The sequence below is a fragment of the Leptonotus elevatus genome, chromosome 9, assembly GCF_054856555.1.
Source record: "Leptonotus elevatus isolate MCC_2025b chromosome 9, RoL_Lele_1.0, whole genome shotgun sequence".
Taxonomy (NCBI): Eukaryota; Metazoa; Chordata; class Actinopteri; order Syngnathiformes; family Syngnathidae; genus Leptonotus; species Leptonotus elevatus.
The window spans coordinates 23,865,646-23,890,796 of record NC_141247.1 but is presented as its reverse complement, the minus strand read 5'-3'; the positions used below and the strand labels follow the sequence as shown (position 1 = coordinate 23,890,796).

Sequence of the window (25,151 nt, the reverse complement as noted above, 5' to 3'; positions counted from 1 at the left end):
ATATGCATATACTTCAAAATGTTAGATTTCATGATGTCATTTTTATTGCGTTTTTGTCGAGGTATTGCAGCGAGTAGTGGGGCGGCACCCTATAGCGCCCTCTATTGGCGAGTTTACGTATTTTTAACAAAGTGGCGAGTAGAGGGCACATACATCTGTTTTCAAATGTTAGATTAAATGTAGGTGGGTTTAACTTTATACAGAATTATACAGTACCACGGATCACATTTCTTATTTTAGAAGTGATGTAATGACATCAGATACAGTTTGCTCCAAACGTATTTGAACAACGGCAAGAGTTGCAATGTCACTTTGTCCGGAAACTTTTCAGCCCTGAAAAAAAAAGAGGCATTTCCCAAATGAGAAATGTCATATTATTATGAAAGCTTCTCAAAATTGAAGTTGAAGGCCTGCACTTCAATAACACTGAGGGTTTTTGTTTTTTTTTCATTTCACATCTATTGTAATCCAATATTGTCACTGAATCTAGACTCAGTAGAGCAGTGACCTCCGCCAAGGCTTAACGGTTTTAAAAAAATATATATGCCGATCTCCGCTGACAACCATGTTTTTGTTTATGGTTGTCTCCAACATTTTGGGGATACCGCCAACGTCTTGAACGCTTTCTTCCCACCTGGCACTTGATTGTCGTCACTGCTCGCTTTCAAGGCCGCGTTACGTCTCCGCAAATTGAAGCCAACAATCTCGCCGCGCTCCGCATCATCAGGGCAGCCATTGCTGGGATTCGGCACTATACAAATATAAGCGGCTTGACTGCAAGACACTGAATAATGAATAAGCTTCTCTTTTTTTTTTCTTTTTTTTTTACAGCTACTACTGACTCTCATTTGCTTCATTATGCGCCATCTCCCCGCCATCAAACATCTCGTTACGCGCCGCGACAGTCCAGCCGAGCGCGAGGCCCTCTCGCCGTGCGGCGGCGGACACGGGGGAGAGCGATAATCATCCCAAATTACCGTCGCGCTGACTTGATGCGGGGCAACGCCGGGGATGTTTGCAGATGGGGGAGATGAACGCCACGCAGCGGCGGAAGACGCAGCGACTGATAACTCCAATTAAAATGTGTTTAACCTTTTAACAAACATACGCAAGGAAGATTTCCTTAAGGCAGTTGAAATGAAAACCAATAGTTTGTCCCCAAAAAAAAAAAAAAAGGTTGATTGACCCGACTCAAGTTTTTGAGACAAGCCGTCGTTCGGCCCTTTTTTTTTTTTTTTGCTCCGACTTGAGAGCAAAAACATGATACAAGCGCTGAATATTTTCTTATTCTTTAGTCATTCAAGTGCCACTAAAATGTTTTGACTTTAATTTATTAAACACGCAAAAATCAGTCAATCAAGCCATTGTATTATATTGCAGTTATTTTGAAAAAAATTATTGTATTGTAAAATGTGATAAGGCAAATAGTTCATAATTTTGGGGGCAATATTGGGGTGGCATGGCCCAGTATCACATTCGAATAGAGCCGCCCCTGCACCATACACTAGCTAAATCCTATTTTTATATTCAGAAGTAAAAACGAGAGCAATGAAGAGAAATAGTTGGTCATAGTTCAATTGTATCTTTTCATATCTCGAAAAGCTAGCCAGAATATAAAATTAATTTGTTAGACTTCATCAACTGCAACCAATGTCGTTTTTAGCATACGCCGCTGAGAAATGGTCAGCGGGCCACAAAAGGCTCTCGGGCCATCGTTTGGACACCCACGTGTGGAAATATGACATTTGACCATGTTGATTATTTCTGCCCACCTTTCGCTCCGCAATAAGATTCATGATGAACGCCAAAACATCATCTCCCCAACTCTGCTAATTTAAAGCGCTACGATTGGTCCGTTGCGATACTTCAATAGTTATGTTGAAAAGCATGCACAATGTATCCGACTTTTATTTTACATTCCTGTTTGGTCCCTTTTGTGTCCATTCAAAGTCATTTTCTTTCAGTAATTTGCACTCTTGCATTTCTAATTCAAATCAGCCGGCGCGTCAAGAAAAAAAAAAGAAGATCTTCTGCATATTAAGCAGACGTATTTCAATAAAAACAAAAGTGTATATTGGTGGTACGAAGCTGCTTCCAAAAGGGAAGCAAATGAGCTCTATTATCTCCGGCGATGCCGCCGAAGCTCCGCTGGGAATGCTGTACATTACTTGTAATTAGAATAATATCCACTTTAAACAAATGCCACTTGCCCAAATTAAACCTCAGGCGCCATTTATGCAAATCATTTTCTCCCAACGGAGGCCCGATACAGAAGGTGACATCAGTCAGGTCAAAGCTGGGGGGGGGAATTGGGGTCTCGCATGTCATTAAATAGTCCGGTTTGTTGTTCTTCTCAAAGTCAAAATGATTCGTGGGAGTGAAACTTGACTTGGATAAAGAAATGATAAAAGACGGCGGTTGTGATTTTAAGCTCGACATTTGATCAATTAACTAATTTGCTGTTTTGTTTATCTCCCATTATTTGTTGAAAAACACTCTTGTGCTCAAGCAAACCCACGTTTGATATAAAAGATTGCGTTGGCGCCATCTAGGTGCCAAAGCAACTATGTTGAACTGAGAGGAGGAGTTTCATTTAGACAGGATATCGTCTTATCGAATAGGGGGGTGGGGGGGGGGGTCTGCCTTTGTACACACCGTGTAGAAATTAATCCTGTCCAATGCAAGTGAGCGACTCCAAAGTCGTATAAAAAGAAAGCCGGCTCACTGTTTGAACTATTTTTCCAGAAAGAAAGAAAAAAGATCACAGATTCCTTAAACAGTCCATTTTCCCCGATTAAATGTCATTAAAAATGAATATTGCAACATGACATCAGCTCTTCCTCAACTAAATATGGCCCAGTATGAATACAGGCCATCACTATAGCAGGGGGATGGATGCTAATTCGTAACGCACCACTAAGTAACACGGGACCCCAGGCAGACTTAAACACAGGATGACATTTTCAGCTCACTCTCTTGAATTAAGAAAGAAAGACAGAAACCCCAAAAAAAAAATGGGAGATCAAAAGAAAAGTGACGAGCCTTCACGTGCTCCCGCCGTGATCCAAATAACGCGGATCCCGTAAAAGACGCTTTGAGGAGTTGACAGGATGGACGACAGACAGGGCAAGACCTCCGCTGAGGCAAAAGAATCGTTACGTTGGATCAAATCGTAAACCTCCGTGCTTTAAATACGCAAACGTATGCGCTTGTGCTGAAAAAATTCAGTGCAGTCAAAAGAGAAATGCATTAGAAGGAGAACAAGAGGAAAAACGACATCCCAAAAAAAGCATCGTTGGCCACGAGTGCATGCAGAGAAAACTGAAAGAGCCAGAATTGGGAGTTGAGTCCGAATTGACAGACAGCATGTGGACAAGGCTTTCAGGCTGTCGTGTCTTAGAGTGCCTCGTTGTCAGCTGGGAGTGTGTGCATGTCTCACAGAGACTGGCGGAAGAGCGGGGGTAATATTGAGGAGTCCAATTTGACAGCCGTCTTGTGGACCGGCGTTTCAGGATGGCATAGCTGCTTTAGAGCGCCTCGTTGTTAGTGAGTTTGCGCACATCACGCAGTGAAAGGCAGAAGAGCGAGGAGGAGGGGGGATGTTTTTCAATTTGTTCAACTTGACAGCTAGAATGTGGATAGGGGGCTTTGGGATGGCGCGGCCGCTTTAGAGTGCCTCGTTGTTGGTCGCGAGTGTGTGCTTATCACGCAGCGAAAGGTTGAAAAGCGACACAGCTTCTGGCTGACTTTAGAATAGAGTGCCTCATTGTTGGCTTCGAGTACACGGATCCATTTTTCCAGGTCGGAATGGTGATAGTTGATTTGCTGTTGAGGGGGGCGTGGTTTCAGCGCACTGAGCACACAATGTTTGAAAGTGGAGAGAACGGTCTCATTTTTCACCATTTTGAAGCCTCATTTAACATATTGGCATTTTTTTTTCTTAGTCATTTAAATTTGGCAACGTTCTTAAAGGGAAGTCAATCCCAATTTTTTTTTTTATAATAATATGTTCTATGCAGTCCCACTAGTCTAAATATGGTAGTCTGATTATTATTGAGTTAGTGGAATTTTGAAAATGACATCACAGTTGCTCAGGTCTCAGGTGACCAATCACAGCTCAGCTTCAGAAAACAGTTGAGCTGTGCTTGGTTGCTACCTGAGCCCCTGAGCAACTGTGATGTCATCTACAGTCGACAGCAAGCGGCAAAATGGCCGCCCCCTGAGAAACGGATAGATTTTGCTTCCTAGCTGACATTCCAAAAATGTCATATTCATTAATTAGAATGTCATGTTTAGACTAGTGAGATCACATTATTGTCAAGAAATGTTAAAGGTTGACTTCCACTTTAACAACAATGTGTGGTCGGTCAAACTTTGAAGACATTTATTTTCATTTGACAGAGACTTGCAGGAAATATACGTTGGTTCTGTGGTGACTATTTTTTTTTTGTGCCTCGGGTCAATAAAGGTCAGGAATAACTGGCAGAGTGTTTACAAAACACATCAGCGGGGATATGTTGTGTAAAGCTATTATGTTCTATTCCTCTAAAATAAGACTCAAAAGAGGACCAGCAGGCACGTCGATGGAGGCAGACAATGACAACGGAACAACCCGCTAATCCTTTTAGCGTCTTTCGCAATTACACTTCACAAGTGTTTGCCTTCTTAAGTGCCTCTTAAAGAACAGCAGCGGCAATCGGCATAACACAGAAAAATGGAAATGCAGCGAGCCACGTCAAAAGCAGTCCGGGAAATTATCTCCCGGGGGAAAAAAAAAAAAAATCACTGGACATTAAGTTATTTCAAATGATAACAATAAGGAAAGTGAACGTTACCAGCGTGGAAGCGATTGTTCGCTCTCTTTTATCCGTCTTGGACCATTTAGAGATTTTTCAGAGGCCCTTTTTTTGTGAGGAAGATGAAAGAACACAAGCCAGGAGGGAGGAGGATGCGTCTGATCCTCGGCGCCGACATGATTACACTTTTACGACTTCTCATATTGGAACAAACCGGCACGGCGGTTTGAGAAGGCACAGAAATAAAAAAAAAAAAAGGTAAACACGCTACCTCACATTTGTGCAAATATTTGATTGTATCTTTTCATCGCGTAACATCAAAGAAATGACCATGTAAAGTAGTTAGCAAGTTTACTGTCGCCTCAAAATAACTCGACGCACAGCCCCCTTTATGTCTAAACCGCTGGCAACAAAAGTGAGTATACCCCCAGGTGAAACTGTCCAAATCGGGCCCAATTAGCCATTTGACCTGACATAGGCTACAACAAGATTGCAAACACACCTGCTCTCCATTCACACCTAACTTTAGTACACTGATGAGTCACGTGACATTGCGGCGGTGCTGATTGGGCAGAATTTGGGCATTTTTTTACCGAAGAGTGTACGCACTCGTGTTGCAATTGCATGAATGAGGGAACAATAAATGGCCATTGTTCTGTTAAAGTCCCTGGGTTTATATATTGTTGGGGGGGGGGGGGGGGGATGACTTCAGCATATTCACTAAGGGGTGTACTCACTTTTGTTGCCAGTGGTTGAGACATCAATGGTTGTGTGCTGAAGTAATGTCAATTATATACAGTAAATGTACACTTTTACACTAACGACTTTACATTGTGAGAAAGTGATGTTTCTTCTGTAGACCCATGAAAAGATGCAACACTATAAAAAATAAATATAAAAAAAGTGAAGGCCGCGTTCACTTTTGTGAGCTATTGTGTATTTTTTTTAAAACAACACAACCAATTGATTCGCTCCAACAGTGTTGGCTAACCTCCAGTCCGCGACATGTCACGCAATTCCCAAAGCAAGTAAAACCTCAGAAGAACTGCTCCGAAAAGCCCAAACTGCTCGGAAAAAGAATTCCCTGCATACCACGCGGTCACATTTTTTTTTTTTAAATCAATAAAGTAAGAAGAAACGTTTGAATGAAATAGAATGGCACTAAGAGTACGGACGTCTTCCAAGATTATCGCATATGTCTCGGTTGAGTCGTTAGGTTTCATGTGTTCACTGTTCAGTCACTCAAAAATGAAGGGAAATTATGTATTTAAAAAAATAAATAAACGTTAAAAGCATTTTTGCACTTCCATGTGTACACTGAGGCTTAGAAAACACAATATTGTCACGGTTGAGCATGTTTGCAAAGTCAGATCGTCTTATGCTTCTCCCACTGAATCGCAGCTCACTAGGCCACACCCCTTCAAGGCACACCTCAACACACAATCGCACTTCATAGAAAGAGTTTATTCCTTTATATTCTAATTTAGCTTTTTGCTTTATTGGAAACGTGAAAAAACTGTGATAAGAAGTAATTGACCTTTCTCCCCCACTCCTAAAAAATAAAAATAATAATTAAACGGGGAAAGAAAGAAGTAAAAATTGTGATATTTGAAGGGCTTGGTCATGGAACAAATTCAAGTCTAAGTCAAGGAACCCTAAAAATCGCCCCACCATAGGTTGTTCTTCATTTCGCTTTTATTGCTTGTTCAAATATGAGACACGCTTTCGTTCACGGAGTTTTGGGTGCACCATCCACGCCACCATACGCACATCTCTGCATACTTGCAAAACTAACAAGGCTGCCAAGAATGACCAAACTGGCGCACACTTCGTATGCGTCATGACGCCAGATTCATTCCCCCCCCCCAAACATCAAAAATGGCAAAATACAAGAAAATACATTCATATAACATCGACGAATCAAGCACAAGTCTTTAAAAAAAACTCACTTGAAAAAAGAAAAAAAAAGAAAACAGCAGCCAGTCTTACCTTTTGGCTCCGGTCCGAAAGGTTGTGGCTCAGGTGGCAAAGACAAAGCTCCCCCGGCCGTGTTGGCTCCCAAGCGGCTGCAGCTGCAGAGAGAGATCCGGCGGGGGTGGAGGTGGACGGGGGAAGAACACCGGAGACGAGCGCGGAGAAGCAGCTGCGACCGGCGGTGAAGGAAAGCGTGACATCAGGGAGCAGTTCGGCCGCCGTCAAGCTCCATCCGCCCGGTAAGTGTGTGGGCAAAAGGGGGACGTCGTCCGACAAGCCCGACCGCCCTCCCTTCTTCTCTTTCCGCAGGTCAGAGGCGAGCCGTGAGGGTTGGGGCTGGGGTAAGAAGAACGCGAGTGGGCCGAGCACGGTGCGTCAGGAGCGGGGATGGTGCGAGGCGGCGTGTTTCCTTCGCGTCTTCGCTGCAAGTGTGCGCGCGCCTCGCCAGCCGGGAGATTTACAACTTCCAAGTACCTCCCACACTTGGATCCTGACACCAATTCGTGCGCGCGCGCGGATAGCGAGTGCGCGGCATCAACAGCACCGAATTAGTCGTACGGTTTTATTTATTTATTTTTATTTTCACTGTATATAGTATTCATTTATTGTTGAAGATAGGCGTGGGACTAATTATTTTCAGTCCTGGAGTTTCCGGGGTCAGACAGGTCCACTTGAGTTCACAACGTTTTAATGAAGATATAACATTTAATATAATATGCAAAAGAAGAACAATAATTCGTATGTCAATCTAAAATAGCTTGCAATTCCCTCCAATGATGTTCATATATTGCATTTGATCAAACATCAAATTATAATTGGTCAGTATTTATTTGAACAAGTATGACAAGTTGACAACCAATATAAATACTGGAGTTTAAAATATGCAAAAGAACCAAAAGGGTCCAACGGGCCAGTATACCTAACGTAGGAAATGACCTTTCACACTTGGCAGATTTCTCAAACGCGGTTAGCAAGATTATAGCAGATAACACTGCCTTTCCTGTTAAAGCTCTTATTTTGAAATATAGGCTTTCTGTGTCCTACTTAGCAGACTGGCGCTAACTTTATGATAGCGACAAGCTCAATGTTTCTCATCATGCTTTGTTGCTGTTCAGAGTAACACTTGTTACTGTTTTATGGCTTCTTTATTGTTATTTTGTACAGGCTGGGTATAAGTAATAGTGTTAATGGTGGTTTTGTTTCTATAGTTGTTTATTAAAATATTGTGAAATTCTTAGTAACAAAGGATGGCAGTCAGTGCTGGAAGTCAACTATAATATTTAATCTGTATTTTTGAGGATGAATTTTATAGTCAGTTCTGCTATTTGTGGATTTATTTTTTGTGGAAAACGCTTACTGCTGGTATACCCCAGCGCATATAAGACCCCCCCCCCCCCCCCCAACGAAATTGAATGGACGTCAATTATTCGTGGATGATCAACTCTTCATGGGCCAGCCCGGTCCCTGCTGGCAGTCCACTGCATTTTGTATTCAAATGCAATTATATTTACATTCAAATTCGAATTTAAACGCAACATTTTTCAAGATTTGGAATACTTGTGTAGGAATGTAGCTAAGCTCTTGCTTGTTTTTATTTACAATAAAGCAAAAAACAAAAATGGACAAATACTTAAATGTTAAAGGTTCAAAAAGGATAAATGCAGAGGCAGAATATGACGCTGTACATTGAAAAGCTGCTTTATCACACAAAACAATCATTCCTCAATTATAATAAGTCCATTTTTTTCCTAACTCGGCTGCAAGGTGCCGCTGTGCTCTTTGTCACCTTCTGACGCCGGCCGCCGGATGACGGTTAGGGAGAAAAGTTGCAGGCCGTTGAAGCCCTGCGAGAACAGGTACTCCATGTACCAGCTCCACGGCCTAACTTGCTGCAAAACAGACGCAGCCACAGTCACACCCCTTGCCATGCATGATGACACGCAATAACAAACCTCTTGACTGGTGAGAGCCTTCATACCTTAATGGCGTTGAGATCGAGGTCTTTATCAGGCCAACACTGAAGACGAAGGCAGAAAGCGTGTCAATTCCAAACGTGGCAGAAAGCTACTTAATCATGCTAACTTGTCCATATACCGTATCAGTGTGCTCCTTCGTCTTTGTCCGCAAGACATTCCAGTGCAGCGGCGCACCACTACGACTGTCCTACTGCCGATGTTTTCTCCACAGCTGTATGACTTTAACATTTATGCGCGCTGGTACATGTCCTACAATAGTGACATTTCTTTCCACTACATAATGATATTCCTGCACACCGGGCACAATGACTACAGCGCTAGTAAAATAGCTGCGCGCGATATTACAACAAAAAATGTCTTAATAGTGAAATGTTTTCCACTACTGTAAGACATTGCTGTGCGCTAGAGCGACGACTGCAGACAGGTGCACGTATGATCAAATTTAATCTAATGGTTTTAAATTCAACTTAATACTAATTTAATGCCCACGTTGGACTTCATATACATAAATTTATGCATATAATTGTTATATATCAGGGATGTCAGTCAATTACAATTATAATTAACCTCATGATTTTAATAGTTAACGCACGATTAATCATAAATTAAGTGTATGTTGTACCTGTTCATAATCCATCCATCCATTTTCTTAATCGCTTGTCCTCACAAGGGTCGCTAGAGCCTATCCCAGCTGGCTTTGGGCAGTAGGCGGGTTGTTATTAATTTTTTTTCATACAGTTTACGGTTAAAAAGGGTGTGAAACATGGAGTCAGACTTGTGTTGAGGTAATTTTGCTGCCACTCGGTGGCATTAGTGTTTCATGTTGGATGTTGGTGACAGGAACACTACATTTTTCTTTTCAAATTCAGAGCAATTGGTGTTTGGAACAACTCATGGAGTCCAGGTCATTTTGTTCATTGTGAATTACAACTAGTCAACAGTCCCCTCAAATTGTGTTATAGTGACTCCTTTACACAATGTTGCATGTAAAAAAAAAAGTATTACAATTTGTTAATGAGTCTCAACAACGTATTGATGTCTCCTTAATGCCATTTAAGGCCTTCATTTTAGCAAAAGCAATTTCATGACTTAATGCTAGAACACACATAGTGGAATAACTACAAAGTATGTCATTAATGAGGCAACACTGCGCACCAAGTGATATCGGTGTGCTAGCCGAACTATTACTGAGGCGCTAGATGTTAACTAGCAGAATTTTGTCACTACTACTTCTGATAGCAGACAGTTGTCAACGAGTGCACACTTTTGCCTCACAGGAGACATGTCGTTGTTCAACTCGTGTGCCGAATTGTTATAAAGCAGGATTAGAGAACCCTGGTCCTCGAGAGCCACTGTCCTGCCTGTTTTCCACGTCTCTCTCCTCAAACACAGCTGACTCAACTGATCAGCTCATCAGAAAGCTCAGTAGAAGCCTGATAACGATCTTGTTCATCGATCAGGTGTGTCGATGGAGGGAGACATGGAAAACAGGCAGGACAGCGGCTCTCGAGGACCAGGGTTCCCTACCACTGCAATGAAGTGAACGAACGTCACTGGTAGGACAGGATTTTTTTTTTTCCCCCTGAAGCTTTGAACTGCCTTACTAGTGAGGACAAAGAAGAGCGCACTCGAAGGCTAAGGACTAAATGCTCAAACGGCTTGCCAAACTCAGCGGCTCACAGCTGGATATCAGCGCTGGGAAGGAATCAAAATCGGCTTGTGTGTATTATCAAACGTGAGGAAAACCATGTCTCATGCTGCAGTTGTTAATAATACAACAACGCTCACTTAGGTATTAATGTATGTTGTATGAAAGATATATTAATATCACATGCATCACATTTCTATTGAGCCACTAGTGGGGGGCTGCAGGGAGAAACTGTAAAAGGTCACCGAGTACCACAGTGTCCCACCAGGCATCTTCCAGTTGTTTGCCACTACTGTACTCATGATAGGCTCAAGTCACATGACTTGTACTTGTCGATTCTTTCATAACGGCAAAGTACTGCGAAGTACAGATGCTGTTGTGACTGCTCACAAACATAGCTTCTTAACGCATTCATTCCCAGCCATTTTTCACTGAAGCAACCCCCTTCGCTCCTGGCTGTTTTATTGGATTTTCACTGATTTTGCAAGTCCCACAGAATATTGTGTTCTATTGCTATAAAAACATGGAACCTACTAAAAAAAAAAAGAGAAGAGATTAGAGTCTCTTCTTTCATCAAGGAAAAAAAGTATATTTATATCCGTTTTTGTTTTGCAGCAATTAGCATTAGAATAGAATATAGCTAAGTTTCATCCTTATTCACAAACCTGTTGAAAACACACTGGGGGAAAAAGCTTGTTGCAAGATGGCCTTGGTTGATCTCTTATACTCTGCTGCCACCTGCTGGCCGTTTTTTGTAATAACTACCCTTGCTTTGCGAACTCTTTAGGTCAGAGGCTTCATTTAAAGCCTTCTGTACGCTCAAGCATAAAAAAAACATTAAAAAAAAAAAATATATATATATATATATAAATGGGTTAATGTGTGCCATGGTAACTTACAATTTAAAAAATTATAACTGCCACAGTTGTAACTTACTCCCTTCTCTGCTACTCATCTACAACTATACACTATGTATCCGTGTGGACAGACAGATTTGGTGTGTTTAAACGACGATTAAACCATCAAAAGAATTAAAAATAAATAAAAATTATATAATAAAAAAAAAGAATTTCACAGTAGCAAGTAGTCAAACAAATACACAATTCACAAACACAATTTGAACCTAACCAAAAATAAAAACAAAGTGACCTGTATTCTGTGCACAGCCCCGTTGCCGCAGAGGCAGACACTCACCTTACGATGGAAGTCGATGGCGTAGCCTATGAAGGCCGGGTGATGGACGAAGTTAAAGCTGGAGGAGCACTCGGGTACTTTACTCCTTTGTAGCAGGTCCTCGTTCAGCTGCAAGTACGCTTTTGACTGGAATGTCTTGCCGTTCCACAAGAAGTTGACCATGTCAACTACGTAGTGGTTGAACTCGCTTAATGTCTGCGAGTTGATGTGAAAAGCCTGTCACAGGAGGAGGAGGGTGTTTATGTTAGTTGATTTATTCCCGCACCACGTATCGGGCGAGTTCTTCTTCATTTAAAATCAAACTTAAACATTTCTTGACAATAATATGTTATATGTGACCTTACTAGTGTAAACATGACATTCTTATCAATATTACATTTGTGGAATATGAGTTATGCAGCAAAATCCAGCCGTTTTTTTTTTTTATCTCAGGGGGCGGCCATTTTGCCACTTGCTGTCGACTGAAGATGACATCAACAACAGGTGAGCTGTGATTGGTTGTTGCCTGAGCCCTGAGCAACATTGATGTCATCTTCAGTCGACAGCAAGTGGCAAAATGGCCGCCCCCTGAGTTGGATAAAAACGGCTGCATTTTGCTGCTTTACTCATATTCCACTAACGCAATATCGACCAGAATACCGTATTTAGATTAGTGGGGCTGCATAGAATATATTGTTACCCAAAAAACAATTGGGGGTTTGACTTCCCTTTCAGAAGCCAGTGGCATTTTTCAGTTGAGAAATAAGGCTGACTGACATGTATTTCCAGCTTCAAAGCCTTAAAAAATAATTAAAATATATATCTATAATTTATTTTTAATAAAAATAAAAATAAAGCTTTTTCTTCAGAGAACCAAAAGCAAAACTTGATTCAATCAAGCTTGGGAAACACTCCTTGTGCAGTGAAAATAGTGAGTGTACCTTTGTAATTTTCATTTGGCTTTTGGCAAATTCCAGGTTCACCTTGTACCTAAAAAAAAAAAAAGAAAGAAAAGGAAAGGAAAAAAATGATAATGGCAAATGTCATTGAGGGTAATTTTTGTTTAAGCAACGTGATTATGTTGAGCAATTAGTTGTACTTTCTGTTACCCTGACATTTTCCCTTTTTTTTACTTTGCCATGACAGAGCTTTGTGCAGAAGTTAATTAGCAGATACTATAAGCTATTAAAGCTTTCAAAAATCGAACACAGCGAGATAAAACGAAACGGAGCGCCTGGGTAGTTCGCCTCATTATCATAAATGATACATTAGCATATACCGGTAAGTGCAAAGATGCCATTCCGTCCCGGCTCCGCTTCCATCATCCAGTAACACGGCGCTACATTAACTCTGGCGAGGGCTTGTACCTGTGCATGATGTAGGCCAGTTGGTCCACACTGACGGGATCGGTGGAGAGCAGCGCGGGGTAGAACACGCCGGGCGGTGGCATGACGATAAGCGGGAGGCCGAACTTCAAAAACATGTCGCACACCTGTTAAAGCCACAAAAAATGGGGGTCACTGTGAAGCTTTGTGTTAAGAGCTGCAGCTCAAAACACAATTGGATCGCTGAGCTCGCGTTACCGTTTCGTAAAAGTCCAGGATGAAGTTGAGCAGGAGCAAGTTGCAGCTCTCCAGCTGCAGCCCCACAGCGGCCAGATGAGCCACAAATTGCACCAGCTGCAACACGGAATCCTTGTAGCCCGACAGAGTCATGTAGCTGGAAACAAAATGGAAAGTAGTTACACAGTGCACCAACAGAGCGCAAAAATCGAGAACCTCATCTAATCTATGGGTTGATGGTTCCTAGAAAAAAGTAACTGAAACTGACTTAAGCCCCATTTTGTTACTGTGGCTGTCCCCCTTGAGCAAGGCACTAATACACCAGACTGAATAATAAAAGTTGTATTTCTTTGGGGGGGGGGGGGCAATCTCCAAGTGACAGCTGCTTTTCATTTACGTATTCCCATTGTGTGTTTTTATGCTTCAGCTACCTCCGTGCGACTTACACGGAGGCGTGGTTGCTAATGCTGATGTCCAAGTCGTCGTCCAGCGTGTACACCGAGTGCCAGATCAGCCAATTCCGCAGCATACTGTTCAGAACATCCAACAGCCCACACTGAGGACACAAACACACACAAGCATACAAGACATCAGTCAACACTGGGTCTATTAAATCAGATAGGAAAGTGGTTCTTGGATGTAATAACATCAAACAAACTCCAGCAGAACACGTACCTTAAAAAACACTGAGGATGTGAAGTAGAGCTTCTTGAGGGGCTCCAACAGAAGCTCTCTGATTCCTGAGGAGGGGGAGCAAGTACGTCAACTAATATGTACATAGTGCTTTATATGTTCAAGTCCAACACAAATTTTATACAATTAATATAAGAATACAATAAAAAAAAAATACTCAAATGTGTCTACAAAGAACAGCACTGAGCTCAAATGGAAATTGGAGTTGTAGGAAGTAGTTTACATCATCAACACCACACGAGCATCTCCGCCAATGACTTGGAAGCTAGGCTAGGCGAATATCAGACACTTTCATCTGACGACCACAATGTCAAAAATTCCACGTCAGCCCAAAAGGTAAGCGGAGGTGCATCGTGTTTTGTTGGATGTACAGATTTGTGTATAAAAAATGACCAAAAAGTATTTTTAAAAACCCCAAAACTTACTGTCGCTTGGCACCACGGGAATGCGGCTCAACAGGCTGAGGATCTCCGATCGCATGAAGGCTCCGTCCCAAACAGTGAGGAATTTGAAGAGAAACCTTTCACAACTAGAAAGGCCATCCTGGTAAAGACGTTGAGATACAACATTAAAAATATTATTAATAATAAAAAGTACCTCTCAAAAAGATTTTAAAGGCGTCAAAGGCGCGCAAGTGAGGCGGCACAGAGGCTCACCTGGAGGAAATGCTGTGTCGACTGCAGCCGCTGTAAAAACTCCACAGCCTCGTCGGAATTCTGGGCTGCGTCACCGTCTCGACAAAACAAAAATTCTGAGGAGAGTGAAAGGTATAAAATAAAAAAGGGCATCACATTGTACATTCCCCACATGTTAATTCCCTGAGCCCACGCTGAAAGAAAAAAATAATAATTAAACACCACGAGAGTCACAGTTCAGATGCCGGTTAGCTTAAATTTGGTCATCAGTCATCTCCGCCTTACCTTCTTGGAGTGCGTAGCCAAGCCAGAAGTTGAGGCGGAGGAAGACCGACTCATCCTGCATACAGTCCAGGTAGTGCAGAGTCACACTGCTGGACAGCATAGAGCCCATCTGAGCTGGCAGCTGGTTGCAAGGGTAAAAATGAGGCAAATGTAAGCAAGGGATGTGTGACAAGTCGTGACCGTGGGGGCAAACGTAAAATATTCATACTCAGAAAGGCAATGACAAATATGCAACTGTACGCATGAAGTTAAATATTGCACCACAAACCCTCAAAGGCGGTCGATTAGTCACCTTTAATTTGCATAAAGGCAGCCGGATTCAAGATTCAAATCGCCCAGAGGACCTTTTTTCTAAAAAAATAAATAAAATAAATACTTTACGCAGCGCAGCAGTCTGCTACTTCAATAATCCCTCAGCAGGCCGTAATCCTAATAACTCACTCACTGGGAGAATTTATACCGTCTCTTATAATGTGTGAACAGCTGCTCCCTTCCCCTCCATCAGGGGCACTTTGTTAGAGTAATAAGCAAATGACAATGAGGAGAAAAGAATGGATGCAGCTCAGCTCTCCTATCAAATGGCTAAAAGCATGATGAGGGGGATTCATTAATGGTCTTTTGTGAGTAGTTTGATGAAGACTCGACTGATTAATCATGGCCATACGTACAAATGACCGGTCCTAATGATGAGTCATGACAAGTAAATGGGGGAATTTATGTTTCACGACACAGAATGTGCGAGCTTTAAGAAACACAACATACACGATTTACGCTTTACAAGAGGCTTTTCAACTTTTATTATTTGTTTGTCCTGGACTGCTGTTGTTTTTCTTAGCTTTTATTGGTCAAATAAAATTAAACCACTAAGTAGAACAAGGCTATTAAAAAAAAAACAGTCATGAAACTAGTTTATACTCAGTGTTGTAAAGAAATTGCAAGTCTCTGCTGAGGTAAGGGAGGCAGAATATAAAAACAGGGATACAGCACCACCATGTGGGCAGGAGCATGCATTGCAGTCTAATGTAAACCGGGTAAGAAAGCGTGCACAGTAATCACAATGCTATTTTTCATTGGATTGTTTTATTCCCATGGCCTAGAAGTGATTTTACAAATATTTACACTAATTATCACTTTTACTACAGTGTAAGGTCGTGACTATGGTGCATTCCGAGTCAGGTTTCACTGACATTGTAGATACGGAACACACAGATTTTCTGACCTCATTTAAAGTCATGCCTTCGTTTGTCAACTGTGGCTGTTGCTTTAAGAACGTGCACATACTCGCACACGCACCATGAACGAGCCTGACACAGATGCTTCAGTTATGCTTTGGGCCAGAGGTAGCAGTCGCGAGTAAAGAAGTGAACAAACTGCACAAAGATCTTAAAATAAAATAAAACGTGTCGCGACCAGATATACCGCATGCAATGTTAGTTTGCCGTCACTTTGTGGATCGTGAGGCTCGAGGAGACATAGTAACCGGACTGAGACGTCCCACATACATCCCCCACCCCCAGACGACCACTCTACCACTGAGCCACGCCAGCCCCAATGTGGTGATGTACAGGGTGTCCATAAAGTCTCTTTACCATTTAAAAAAATTATTAAAAATGCAATTGATTAGATATTTTATTCAGATTTGTTCTATTGTATTCAGTGTTTATTAAAGTTTTTTTTTATCACACTGCATTTGGGTGTTTCAGGGATCTGTTTGTCAAAGAGGTGATGCCATTGCCACAATTGACGAGGCTATGCTACAGCGAACATGGCAAGTGTATTAAAAGAGGTAAAAAAAAAAAACTTTAATAAACGCTGAACACAATCGAACAAATCTGAATAAAATATCTAATCAATTGCATTTTTTTATACATTTTTGAAATGGTAAAGAGACTTTATGGACACCCTGTATTTCAGTTAGTTTTGCATCTCAATGTGTACCTCTATGCGGTACATGTTCTCCAAAAGCTCCGCAAAGGAACGCATCTGCGCCAGAGGGACCAATTTTCGGATGGAGGACAACTCAGTCCGAGACTCCTTCGTAAGAGCACAAGTCAGCATTGGCAGTTCCAAATGGTGGTGTTTCTGAAAGAACAGCACAAAAGGGAGATGAGGATTAAACATTTATGGTCAAGGATTTCAGCAAGTTTTCACGCTCAATAATAATGTTGGCGTCTAAGAAAAACATTTAGAAGCATGTGGCTTCACACATCCAGCCGCAAGGATTAAGAGACGTGGTTTGAGGTTTAAACTTCCATACCCTTTTTCTTGGTTTGTTCTGATCTTTAATTGTGAGGGTCAAACCAGCATTGGCGGCAATCAACGCACTGTTCCTCTTTTGGACTAAAGCAAGCGCCGATTTCCAGGGCGTGTTGTGGTTCCTAAACCCATACTGTGAAGAAATACAACAAAGGACATAAGGTGGTAATTTTTTTTTCCTGTTCACTACTTCATAAGATCCAATCATAAAAAGAAAAAAAAATCTGCCCATAAGATGATAATAAAACTAATTTTCGATTTCTACTATTAGTTGCAAAGGGGTGGGGGAAAAAAAAGTCCAACACGTTTCCAATTTTGTTATTGGTTGTAGACCTTTTTCTTATTTAACTAAAGGACAGTGACTTCTCTGGCAGAGTCAATCAAAACTGAAGATGAAATCATCATGGGCAGATTTTTGACACAGCTGTTGAAATGGATTGTGCAAATAATGAAAGAGCCAGTGAGTGTTTAACATAAAAATGTACAAACCCTCATTTTGGACGAAATAGAGAGCGTCACCAGTTCGGGCAAAAACACTTTATATAGGCACAGCAGGTGCAGAAGGAAGGGCTTTCTTCCCTGAGAAAACATAACACACATACGAATGTAGCACACGGTTGACATTCTCTAAACATTTTTGTCCAAACACACAACAAATACTCAATTGCTGAGAGACCAGTTGAACTCTGTTGCTAACCAAAACAGCGCACTCTCCCATATTAGGCGTGGAGACGCATGTTCAAAATAGAGTTTAAAACTTGTTGCCTGCACAATGAAAGATTATATCAAGCCTCGAAATGTAAAAACATTTTCTCCCCAGAGCTGCACCCAATTTGTTTCTGTTTTTGCCTTTTCCAAGAAATTCTCCAACGTAGCCCTTTTTCATTTCTTCCTTTTGTTTGTTTTGTTTTGTTTTTGACAAAAAAAATTGTAACATAGCAATAATATGAAGTTTTGAATGGTTTGGGATTGGTGGACTGCACATGATTGCTGCACTTACCAGTTTTGTCACCAGATCCAGGAGCTTTCGGACTCGAAACACTCTCACTGCAAACAATTTTAATAAAGGAAAAGAAAAGTGCAACAAAAAGAGATGAGGGCGATGAGGGAAAACTCTGCTGAGGATAACGACAACCAGCATCAAATGTCAGCTTTGACTTACCATTTTGCTTCGTGGTTAGAAGGTACAACAAGTGGCAGACGAAGGGACACTGAAACAACATTAGAATACAAAGACGCTCAGTGTGTGTGTGTTTCATTCGCACCCGGGGAACTCAAATGACCAAGTAGGAAGACACGTACCAGCTTTTCGTCTGTCACGAAGCTGAAAATGAAGCCATAGATGGCTCTCAGCTGATCCTTTGCGTCAATCATGTCAAAAACAGTCAGCACCCACTTTATGAAAAGAAGCTACAAATGATATGGCAACATGTTAAAACACCACCTTTGTATTATTTAAAAGTCTGAAATCCTCCCTCTGCTTTGTAATCGTGTTACTCACTTGTGTATTTGTGGGTATGTTGGAGCAACACAGCCAAGCTACGGCTCGAACCACAGCCTCCTGGGGCACCACTGTCGCGGGGATCAGAAACTTAAGCACTCGGGGACACAAACTGGCTCCTGCATACAACAGAAATTGAAGGGTTAGTTTGGATGAACAAACATTCATTCCATGTGAACTTTGAGATGCCTGAATTCCCCCCAAAAGGATGAATAAATGTTCTTACCCATGCGTAGGCTCATAGCAAACTCCAGCATCACGGAGATGGCGTCCGGTGGAAGTCCTTGAGCATATGCCGCCCTCTCCAACACCACCAGGTTTCTCTCCAAGTCATCATTGCCCATCATGGGAGTGCCTGCCTCAACTAGATGAGCGACAGGCGGCATCAACAGCGAGAACATGAAAAAATTTAATATCAGCATTTAGTTCTATTATTTTTATACAAACAAATGTAACAGCAAGCACACCTCAAGGAAGTGAATATCGAGCTTGCGTTGATAGAGGAAGACTTTCTATCAGAATTGTGTGTGTGAGACTGTGCGTAGTTTAGCAGAATTTTTTTTTTAAAGATTAAATTATTAAAAGTTCAATTGAAAACAGTGAACGTTTTCGGTACTTAAAATTTCTTTGTAGCTCTATGCACGGCAAATAAAGGATTTTGTTTTCAATTACATTAAAGCAGCGCTTAAAAAAATATCAATTTAGCGTTATTTCTAGACATGAAAATAAAGTTTGAATTTAAGAACCAAAAACTGTTGATTCTGGCAACATCAAAAAAATGGTTCACTCATGATGTGGTCATATCTTATCTTTATTGTTTAAAAACCTCGCTTTAGTTTTCTGGGCTTAACATGCACAAAAAAAAAAAACACTTCACAAAGTTAGAAAATCGCTCCTTAAATTAAGTAATTGATTTTCAAAACAGCAACATTACTGGGGATTACTATTGGACTACTATTATTATTGCGAATGATACTACACGTTAGCAACTATGATATTTAGATTCAGGTGTGTTGGAGGAGGCAAACCTCTAAAGCAGTGGTTCTCAACCCCGGTCCTGGAGTACCCCGAGCCAGCCTGTTTCCCATGCATCTTTTAGCCAACACAGCTGAGGATTGTTTTCAGGCTTCGTGCAGAGCTTGCTGGTTAGCTGGTCGTCTGAAACGCCCGTGTTGGCTGAAGGAGACATGGAAAACGGGTACTCGAGGACTGCGGTTGAGAGCCACTGCTCTAAACCATGCATGACTGCGGCTGCAACTCGAGAACCCGAGTTTGGGACCTGTACACATTACACAACAAAAATCTGACCCACTTCTTCCCACGTTAGACTGCGAAGTGACGTCACAACGGTGGAACTCTCGTGTACAGGATTTTGTTTACAGGGCCAAGAAGGCCGAACATAGTCCAATTAACTTGAGATATCAACATTTACGGTTGTTTCCATGTTTGAATCGAAAAAAAAATGTGTCCTACCGTCAGCGAAATACTTGACGGCCAGAACAAATGGGTCCCCCGCCTCATTTTTCCGTCTTGCTCTTTCGACGATTCTCTGACTCCTGTTAAGGCTCCGGTTGGACAAAGACTCGTCGCTTAACGATGAATTGTTCAACTCCGACAAGTTTTGCAACCCCGCCATGCCACTGCTAAAAACTAAAAGGCAGCCAAGCCCCCCTTGCTTATATCCATTCCAAACAAAACTCAAATCCTTCGCGCGACCGTTTGTTCTGCGCTTGCGCAGTAGGGTACATTCGCCGATTTGTATTATGGGTATTGTAGTGCGCGGAGATTTTACTCCCGAAAGTAACGCCGATGACCGTGTATTGTATAGACGTAATTATCATTAACGCAAAATGAAATTATTACCTTATGTTACAAGTCAAGCCTGGCCCTTTAATGAGTAGTATTATAGGGGATAGTAGTGTGTTGAAAGTTTGTGTAACCAGGGTTAAGAACACTTCTTGCCTCGGTAGTGGTGCGAAAGCAACGGAAAGAGAACATGCCTGTTCAGTCTCTGTACCACGGTTAAGAGGTCACTGGACAGGAGAAGAGGATTTAACACTTAATTTCGCCATGTTGAGCCGGTTTATCTTCTTCTTCTTCTTTTTTTTTTTAAGAATATAAGGAATCTGATAACAGTACCGTATAGTGTACTGTATATACTTTATTGTGGCTTTTTTTGTGGAGTGTCGTGACATTTTTCTAAGAAAAGGTTTCTGGCCGTTTTGGTGTATTAAATCCAGAAGAGTTGCACAGCTTCTGGTGAGAGACCTCTGGTAACTAAAGATCACAATAATTGAAGTCAGGTGCATAGAAAATAGTTGTGTATTTAAAAAAAAAAAACAACAACAAAAAAGACATTAAGACATATTGAAAATTTCACATTTACAGTACATATCAGTTATGCTACAAGCTGAGGTATCTCATATTTTACAAAAAGCTAACACAACGATTTGTTTTGTTATGTTGATCATCAAAGAAAAAAAGAAAGACTATGATTGGAGCATCTTGGGGTTGACAAACCCAAGCAATTTCAGTCAATATAAACATTAAATACTGTTCATAGTGATATTATTTTTGTCCCCAAAGAAATACAGTACGTTTTTTCCCCCCCCCACAAGAGGCAACATGTACAATATCGCCTTTTAGTTGACTGATTTAAAGTTAAGGTTGCACTAATAGTAACACTGTGGATATTTAAGACATTAAGACAAAAGCACCTGAATAAAAGGTGAGAACAGAAAGACAAATTCCCTCTATTATAACATCAGTCAGTAATTTGCATACTGTGGTTCTTCAACTTAATAAAATATTGCATTTAGAACAAATAAAACTGAACTGTGGTAGTGTAAACAAATTGCAGCAAGTGAAATCCCAGTCAGGACTGTTATTTTAAGGACTCTTGACATTTACAATTATAAATGACAGAAGTACTCTGTAAAGGTTACTGGTGCAGCTTTTTCAAGTTCATTCCTTCCAGCTCCAATCATATCTGCTCCATAGAGTAAGGCATTTATTGTAGTGTGAAAGTGAAAGCGAAATTTATTTCCACTGCTCGACATTGTCCATGTAGTCCTCCAAGGTGCCGCTTTCATCCATTTCCCACCAGTCTGGGAGGAGCCCGTCAGAATCCACACTCTCATCGTCCTCAGCCCGTTCTTGGGACTGCGTAGCTTGCAGGTGATTTTCAATCACAGGGGGAGCTCGGGTGGTCTTCTGCTGGCGTCCTTGCTTGGTGGCGAGTCTTCCTCGAAGCCGCCTCCTCTCCTGCTGCCGCCTCTCCCTGGCCTGCCTGCGCTCCTGCTGCCGCGCAAACTGGAAACGCTGCAGGAAGAGATCTCGGGCGTACTCGTAGAGTTCCACGTCCCAGCGGTTGAGCTGGCGGATCCGGCGCTGCGTTTCGGCGGGGACGTCCACGCCGGAGGCCCGGGTGCCGTTGAGCTGCGTGAAGGGAGCGATGAAGGCCAAGTGGAAGGTGCGTTCAAATAGGTACTGGGTTTTGCGCTGGTACTCGGTCAGGCCGTAGAAGGCCATGCCGCGCAGGTTCCGCTTGGCGCTCTCCAGGAGCAAGGCCCAGCGCTCGTCCTCGCTCATGGCCGAGACGTTGTAGCAGCCCACCAGGCTCAGGTCGGCCAGCATGCGCGTCTGCCGGTTGTTGGCCAGGTTGTAAGGGCAGTCGGTGAACTCCTGCAGGGAGCAGCCCGACCAGTCGTCGCCCGGGTAGCAGCTGGGCAACTCGGACGACGTCGGCGAGCGGCCGTCGCACACGTGCAGGGAGGCCTTCCAGGTGGCGCCGCGCTGGACGTGACGCCACTCGCTCAGGTAGCGCGACACCGGGTCTCTGAGGATGGTTATGTAGTAATAGTTCCTACTGGAGAGAGAAGAAAGTCAAGCCTTGGGATAATATCCATTTTCTCAATAGTAGAGACAACCATTCATACTCACATCGAAGAGCAACAAAGACCAGAGGTTACCAACCTTTTTGAATCTGTGATCTACAGAATTCCAAATAAATAAATAAATGAAACTGGCTTAAATGATTTGCGGGAAATTGGTAGGGCTTGCCATAAAATCCTGTGAAAAATATTTTTTTCCCTTCTGTACTTGTGCACAATACAGTCACCCGATTTCCAAATCGATGGTATTCTTTATTATCGATGTGACATGTAACATGTAACATGAATGAATAAATATTCGAAACATACCAAGGTGTAAATTATTTTAAATGCAGGTTAAAGAAAAAAAACTTGTTCTTTTTCCATGGCTTTGATTAATTCATTCACTCCCAGCCATTTTCACTGAAGCAACCCCCTTCGCTCCCGGCTGTTTTACTGGATTTTTGGACAAGTCCCACAGAATATTGTGATCTATTGTTATAAAAATATGGAATATTAGAGTCTCTTATTTTATCAGGAAAAAAAGTATATTTGTATCTGTTAGCCGTTTTGCAGCAATTAGTGTTAGAATAAAGCTAAGTTTCATCATTATTCACAAATCTGTTTAAAACACTGGGGAAAGGAGCTTGTTGCAACATAGCCCTGGTTGATCTATCATACTCTGCTGCCACCTGCTGGCCATTTATTGTAATAACTACCATTGTTTTAAGCGAACTCTTCAGGTCAGAAGCTGCATCAAAGCCTTCTGTAAATTCTAGCATAAAAAAACAAAAGAAACATAAAATATACGTATAATATATGTTTTAGGGAGTGAAGGACCAAGTATTTAAAAAAAACATATTTATACGTTTTTGGATTTGAATGAGTTAATGTCTTTCAAAGCATTTTTAAACGCATGTTTTCTCAAATCTACGCTCTTCTAATTTTAGTAAACAATTTTTTATATCTTTACTTTGCTTTTAAACTGGACGATATGGCTCAAAAAATAAAAATCTCTATTTTTATTTCATTTTGGACGATTACGATTTTAATCAAAGTAATGAACCTAACAAACATTTACTCAAAGGTTTCATTCAATAAATCCTGAGCAGAATGTTCAGACAAAATTGTATACTGATTTTAAATAAATGTTAATTAACATTCATAGCTATTTTATTGCCCAGCCCTACAATAAAGGTGGAAAAAGTTTCGTCTTGGTCTATACATTTTTTTACATCACAAAACCTGGAATTTGCGCACGTGTGCCAAGACTATTCATAGTCACAGTACCAGTACTGTAACAACATTGTTGTATGATATGACCAGACTGCACGGGCTACCTCTGCATGGTCTTGGGCACCTCCCGAGAGTCCATCCGCGACGGGACGCAGCGTGTCAGCTCGGTCCAGTCGGCGTGGAGGCCGCAGCTCCAGCCAGTGGAGAACCTGGAGAAGAGCCACGTCTCCTTCTTGCCCGGCCGGTAGCAGGTGCACTTCTTCTGGCCGGCGTGGCACTCGCACGGCCTCTCCAGCTGGATGTTCCGCACCAGGTGTCGGCCGAACGTGGTGCCGCCCGTCTTCTGGATGTGCAGGAACACAATGACGTCGTCTCCCTTTATGTTGAAGTCCACGGCGCGGTTCAGGTCCACCTTGGTGAAGTTGAAGCGGGGGATAAAGCGCACCAAGGCTCCATCTTCTGCGATGTATGGATCCCGTTTCTCTTGGAAGTCACCACCGCCACCATTTGAGGAATCCGCCGTGCCGGCCATGTGAAGCCAGGACCCCAACTGGTGGAGCATCTGGCACTCGGTCCTGCTCGGACACACGTACTGGATCATGATGACGCCGAAGATGAACGCCATGAGCAGGACCACCAGGAGTCTGTGGTGGCTGCTGGACTTGTCATCCATTTTTCAAGGGACGAGCAGAAGAACATCACTCGTCAGAACCGGCTCGAGGCATAAGCGAACTAAGAAGCTCCCACAAAGCTACAGAAACCTGCAGGAGACAAAGCAGAGACATTTAAGTCCTTAATCTCAAGACGTCCAGAACACACCAAAAATAAATGAAATCAAGCTGCGGTCTTGAATCTCATTAGATTAGCGGAACCAGGTCATTTTTTTGTGTGATTTTCAAATACTATATGCTTCACTGTATTTTGTCCTTATCGTGGAGCATCACGTTGACTGTTTTCAACGGTGTTGCACACGGTGTCTGATTGTGTCAATCTGCATAAGAAAGCCTGAAAACGTCGCGCCTCTTCATCGAACTGAGGGACAGCTGCAAAAATAAATTATGTTTAGGCTTAGCTCGTGGATCCGCTGGGAGAGACGACCACCAACAAACAATAACAAGCAGCCGATAGCGAGCTAGGTAGCTAACGCTTGTTAGCTTCATCGGATAAAAACAAACACATACTCTCATTTCTCGTGCCGCTGTAGCCAGGAATAACACACAAATACCACAGTATCGTCGTCGATCACATTGTAGCGTTCGTTCGATCCATAAAGTAAAAAATAAATAAATAACACTTTGTAAATCAAAAGGCTTTCGCTGGCCACCACCGACCGATTCTTGACCTTTTCTTCCCAGCAGCCTTTGCGCTGATTTCGGCGTGTAATGACGTCATCTAATTGTTAAGATTGGCTCCATGGACACAAAAATACGACTACATGTTATATTTTATAAATATATACGCGTCATGTATGTTGGTCTACAAACATAACGCCGAAAAATCAAATGGGGGTCTTGCATAGATATGAATAACAATATGGAGACGTA

General features: G+C 42.1%; 3 protein-coding genes across 5 annotated transcripts in view; all 3 read right to left on the bottom strand.

The window, feature by feature from the left end:
* Nucleotides 1-7,180, bottom strand: part of drp2 (dystrophin related protein 2) — a 168,552-nt gene extending 161,372 nt beyond the window's left edge. The window contains exon 1 of the mRNA XM_086085466.1: nt 6,786-7,180. The gene's annotated coding sequence lies outside the window, so the exon portion shown is untranslated. The remainder of the gene's footprint in view (nt 1-6,785) is intronic.
* Nucleotides 7,181-8,444: 1,264 nt separating this feature from the next.
* On the bottom strand, nt 8,445-20,223 carry cenpi (centromere protein I). Its single transcript, XM_086084945.1, has 20 exons — nt 19,973-20,223; nt 18,726-18,863; nt 18,500-18,618; nt 18,301-18,408; nt 18,161-18,209; nt 17,999-18,045; nt 17,488-17,577; nt 17,000-17,131; nt 16,681-16,824; nt 14,743-14,863; nt 14,479-14,573; nt 14,248-14,365; nt 13,805-13,869; nt 13,576-13,685; nt 13,151-13,286; nt 12,935-13,059; nt 12,509-12,557; nt 11,589-11,804; nt 8,749-8,787; nt 8,445-8,659 (listed from the first exon to the last, which is right to left on the bottom strand). Exons 1-20 carry the CDS (start codon nt 20,133-20,135, stop codon nt 8,519-8,521), a joined length of 2,205 nt encoding a protein of 734 aa, XP_085941071.1. The 5' UTR covers nt 20,136-20,223; the 3' UTR covers nt 8,445-8,518.
* Nucleotides 20,224-20,803: 580 nt separating this feature from the next.
* hs6st2 (heparan sulfate 6-O-sulfotransferase 2) lies at nt 20,804-25,095 on the bottom strand. 3 transcript variants are annotated; one of them, XM_086085837.1, is made up of 3 exons: nt 24,789-25,095; nt 23,712-24,368; nt 20,804-22,364 (listed from the first exon to the last, which is right to left on the bottom strand). In XM_086085837.1, exons 2-3 carry the CDS (start codon nt 24,278-24,280, stop codon nt 21,539-21,541), a joined length of 1,395 nt encoding a protein of 464 aa, XP_085941963.1. In that variant the 5' UTR covers nt 24,281-24,368; nt 24,789-25,095; the 3' UTR covers nt 20,804-21,538. The 3 variants fall into 3 exon arrangements, with proteins under 3 accessions (XP_085941963.1, XP_085941962.1, XP_085941961.1); XM_086085836.1 differs by having other exon boundaries at nt 20,804-22,367; nt 24,833-25,094; XM_086085835.1 differs by having other exon boundaries at nt 20,804-22,367; nt 24,789-25,093.
* Nucleotides 25,096-25,151: the final 56 nt, after the last annotated feature.

Bases quoted from the DNA above. Each gene is read 5' to 3' on its own strand.
- cenpi (XM_086084945.1), bottom strand. From the start codon at position 20,135: ATGGCGGGGTTGCAAAACTTGTCGGAGTTGAACAATTCATCGTTAAGC. The intron at 18,864-19,972 runs GTAGGACACATT...TCGCTCATCTAG, and splicing joins CGTCAAGTATTTCGCTGACG to TTGAGGCAGGCACTCCCATG. The intron at 8,660-8,748 runs GTATGAAGGCTC...TCTGTTTTGCAG, and splicing joins TCGATCTCAACGCCATTAAG to CAAGTTAGGCCGTGGAGCTG.
- hs6st2 (XM_086085836.1), bottom strand. From the start codon at position 24,280: ATGGATGACAAGTCCAGCAGCCACCACAGACTCCTGGTGGTCCTGCTC. The intron at 22,368-23,711 runs GTAGCCCGTGCA...TTCTCTCTCCAG, and splicing joins GTGCCCAAGACCATGCAGAG to TAGGAACTATTACTACATAA.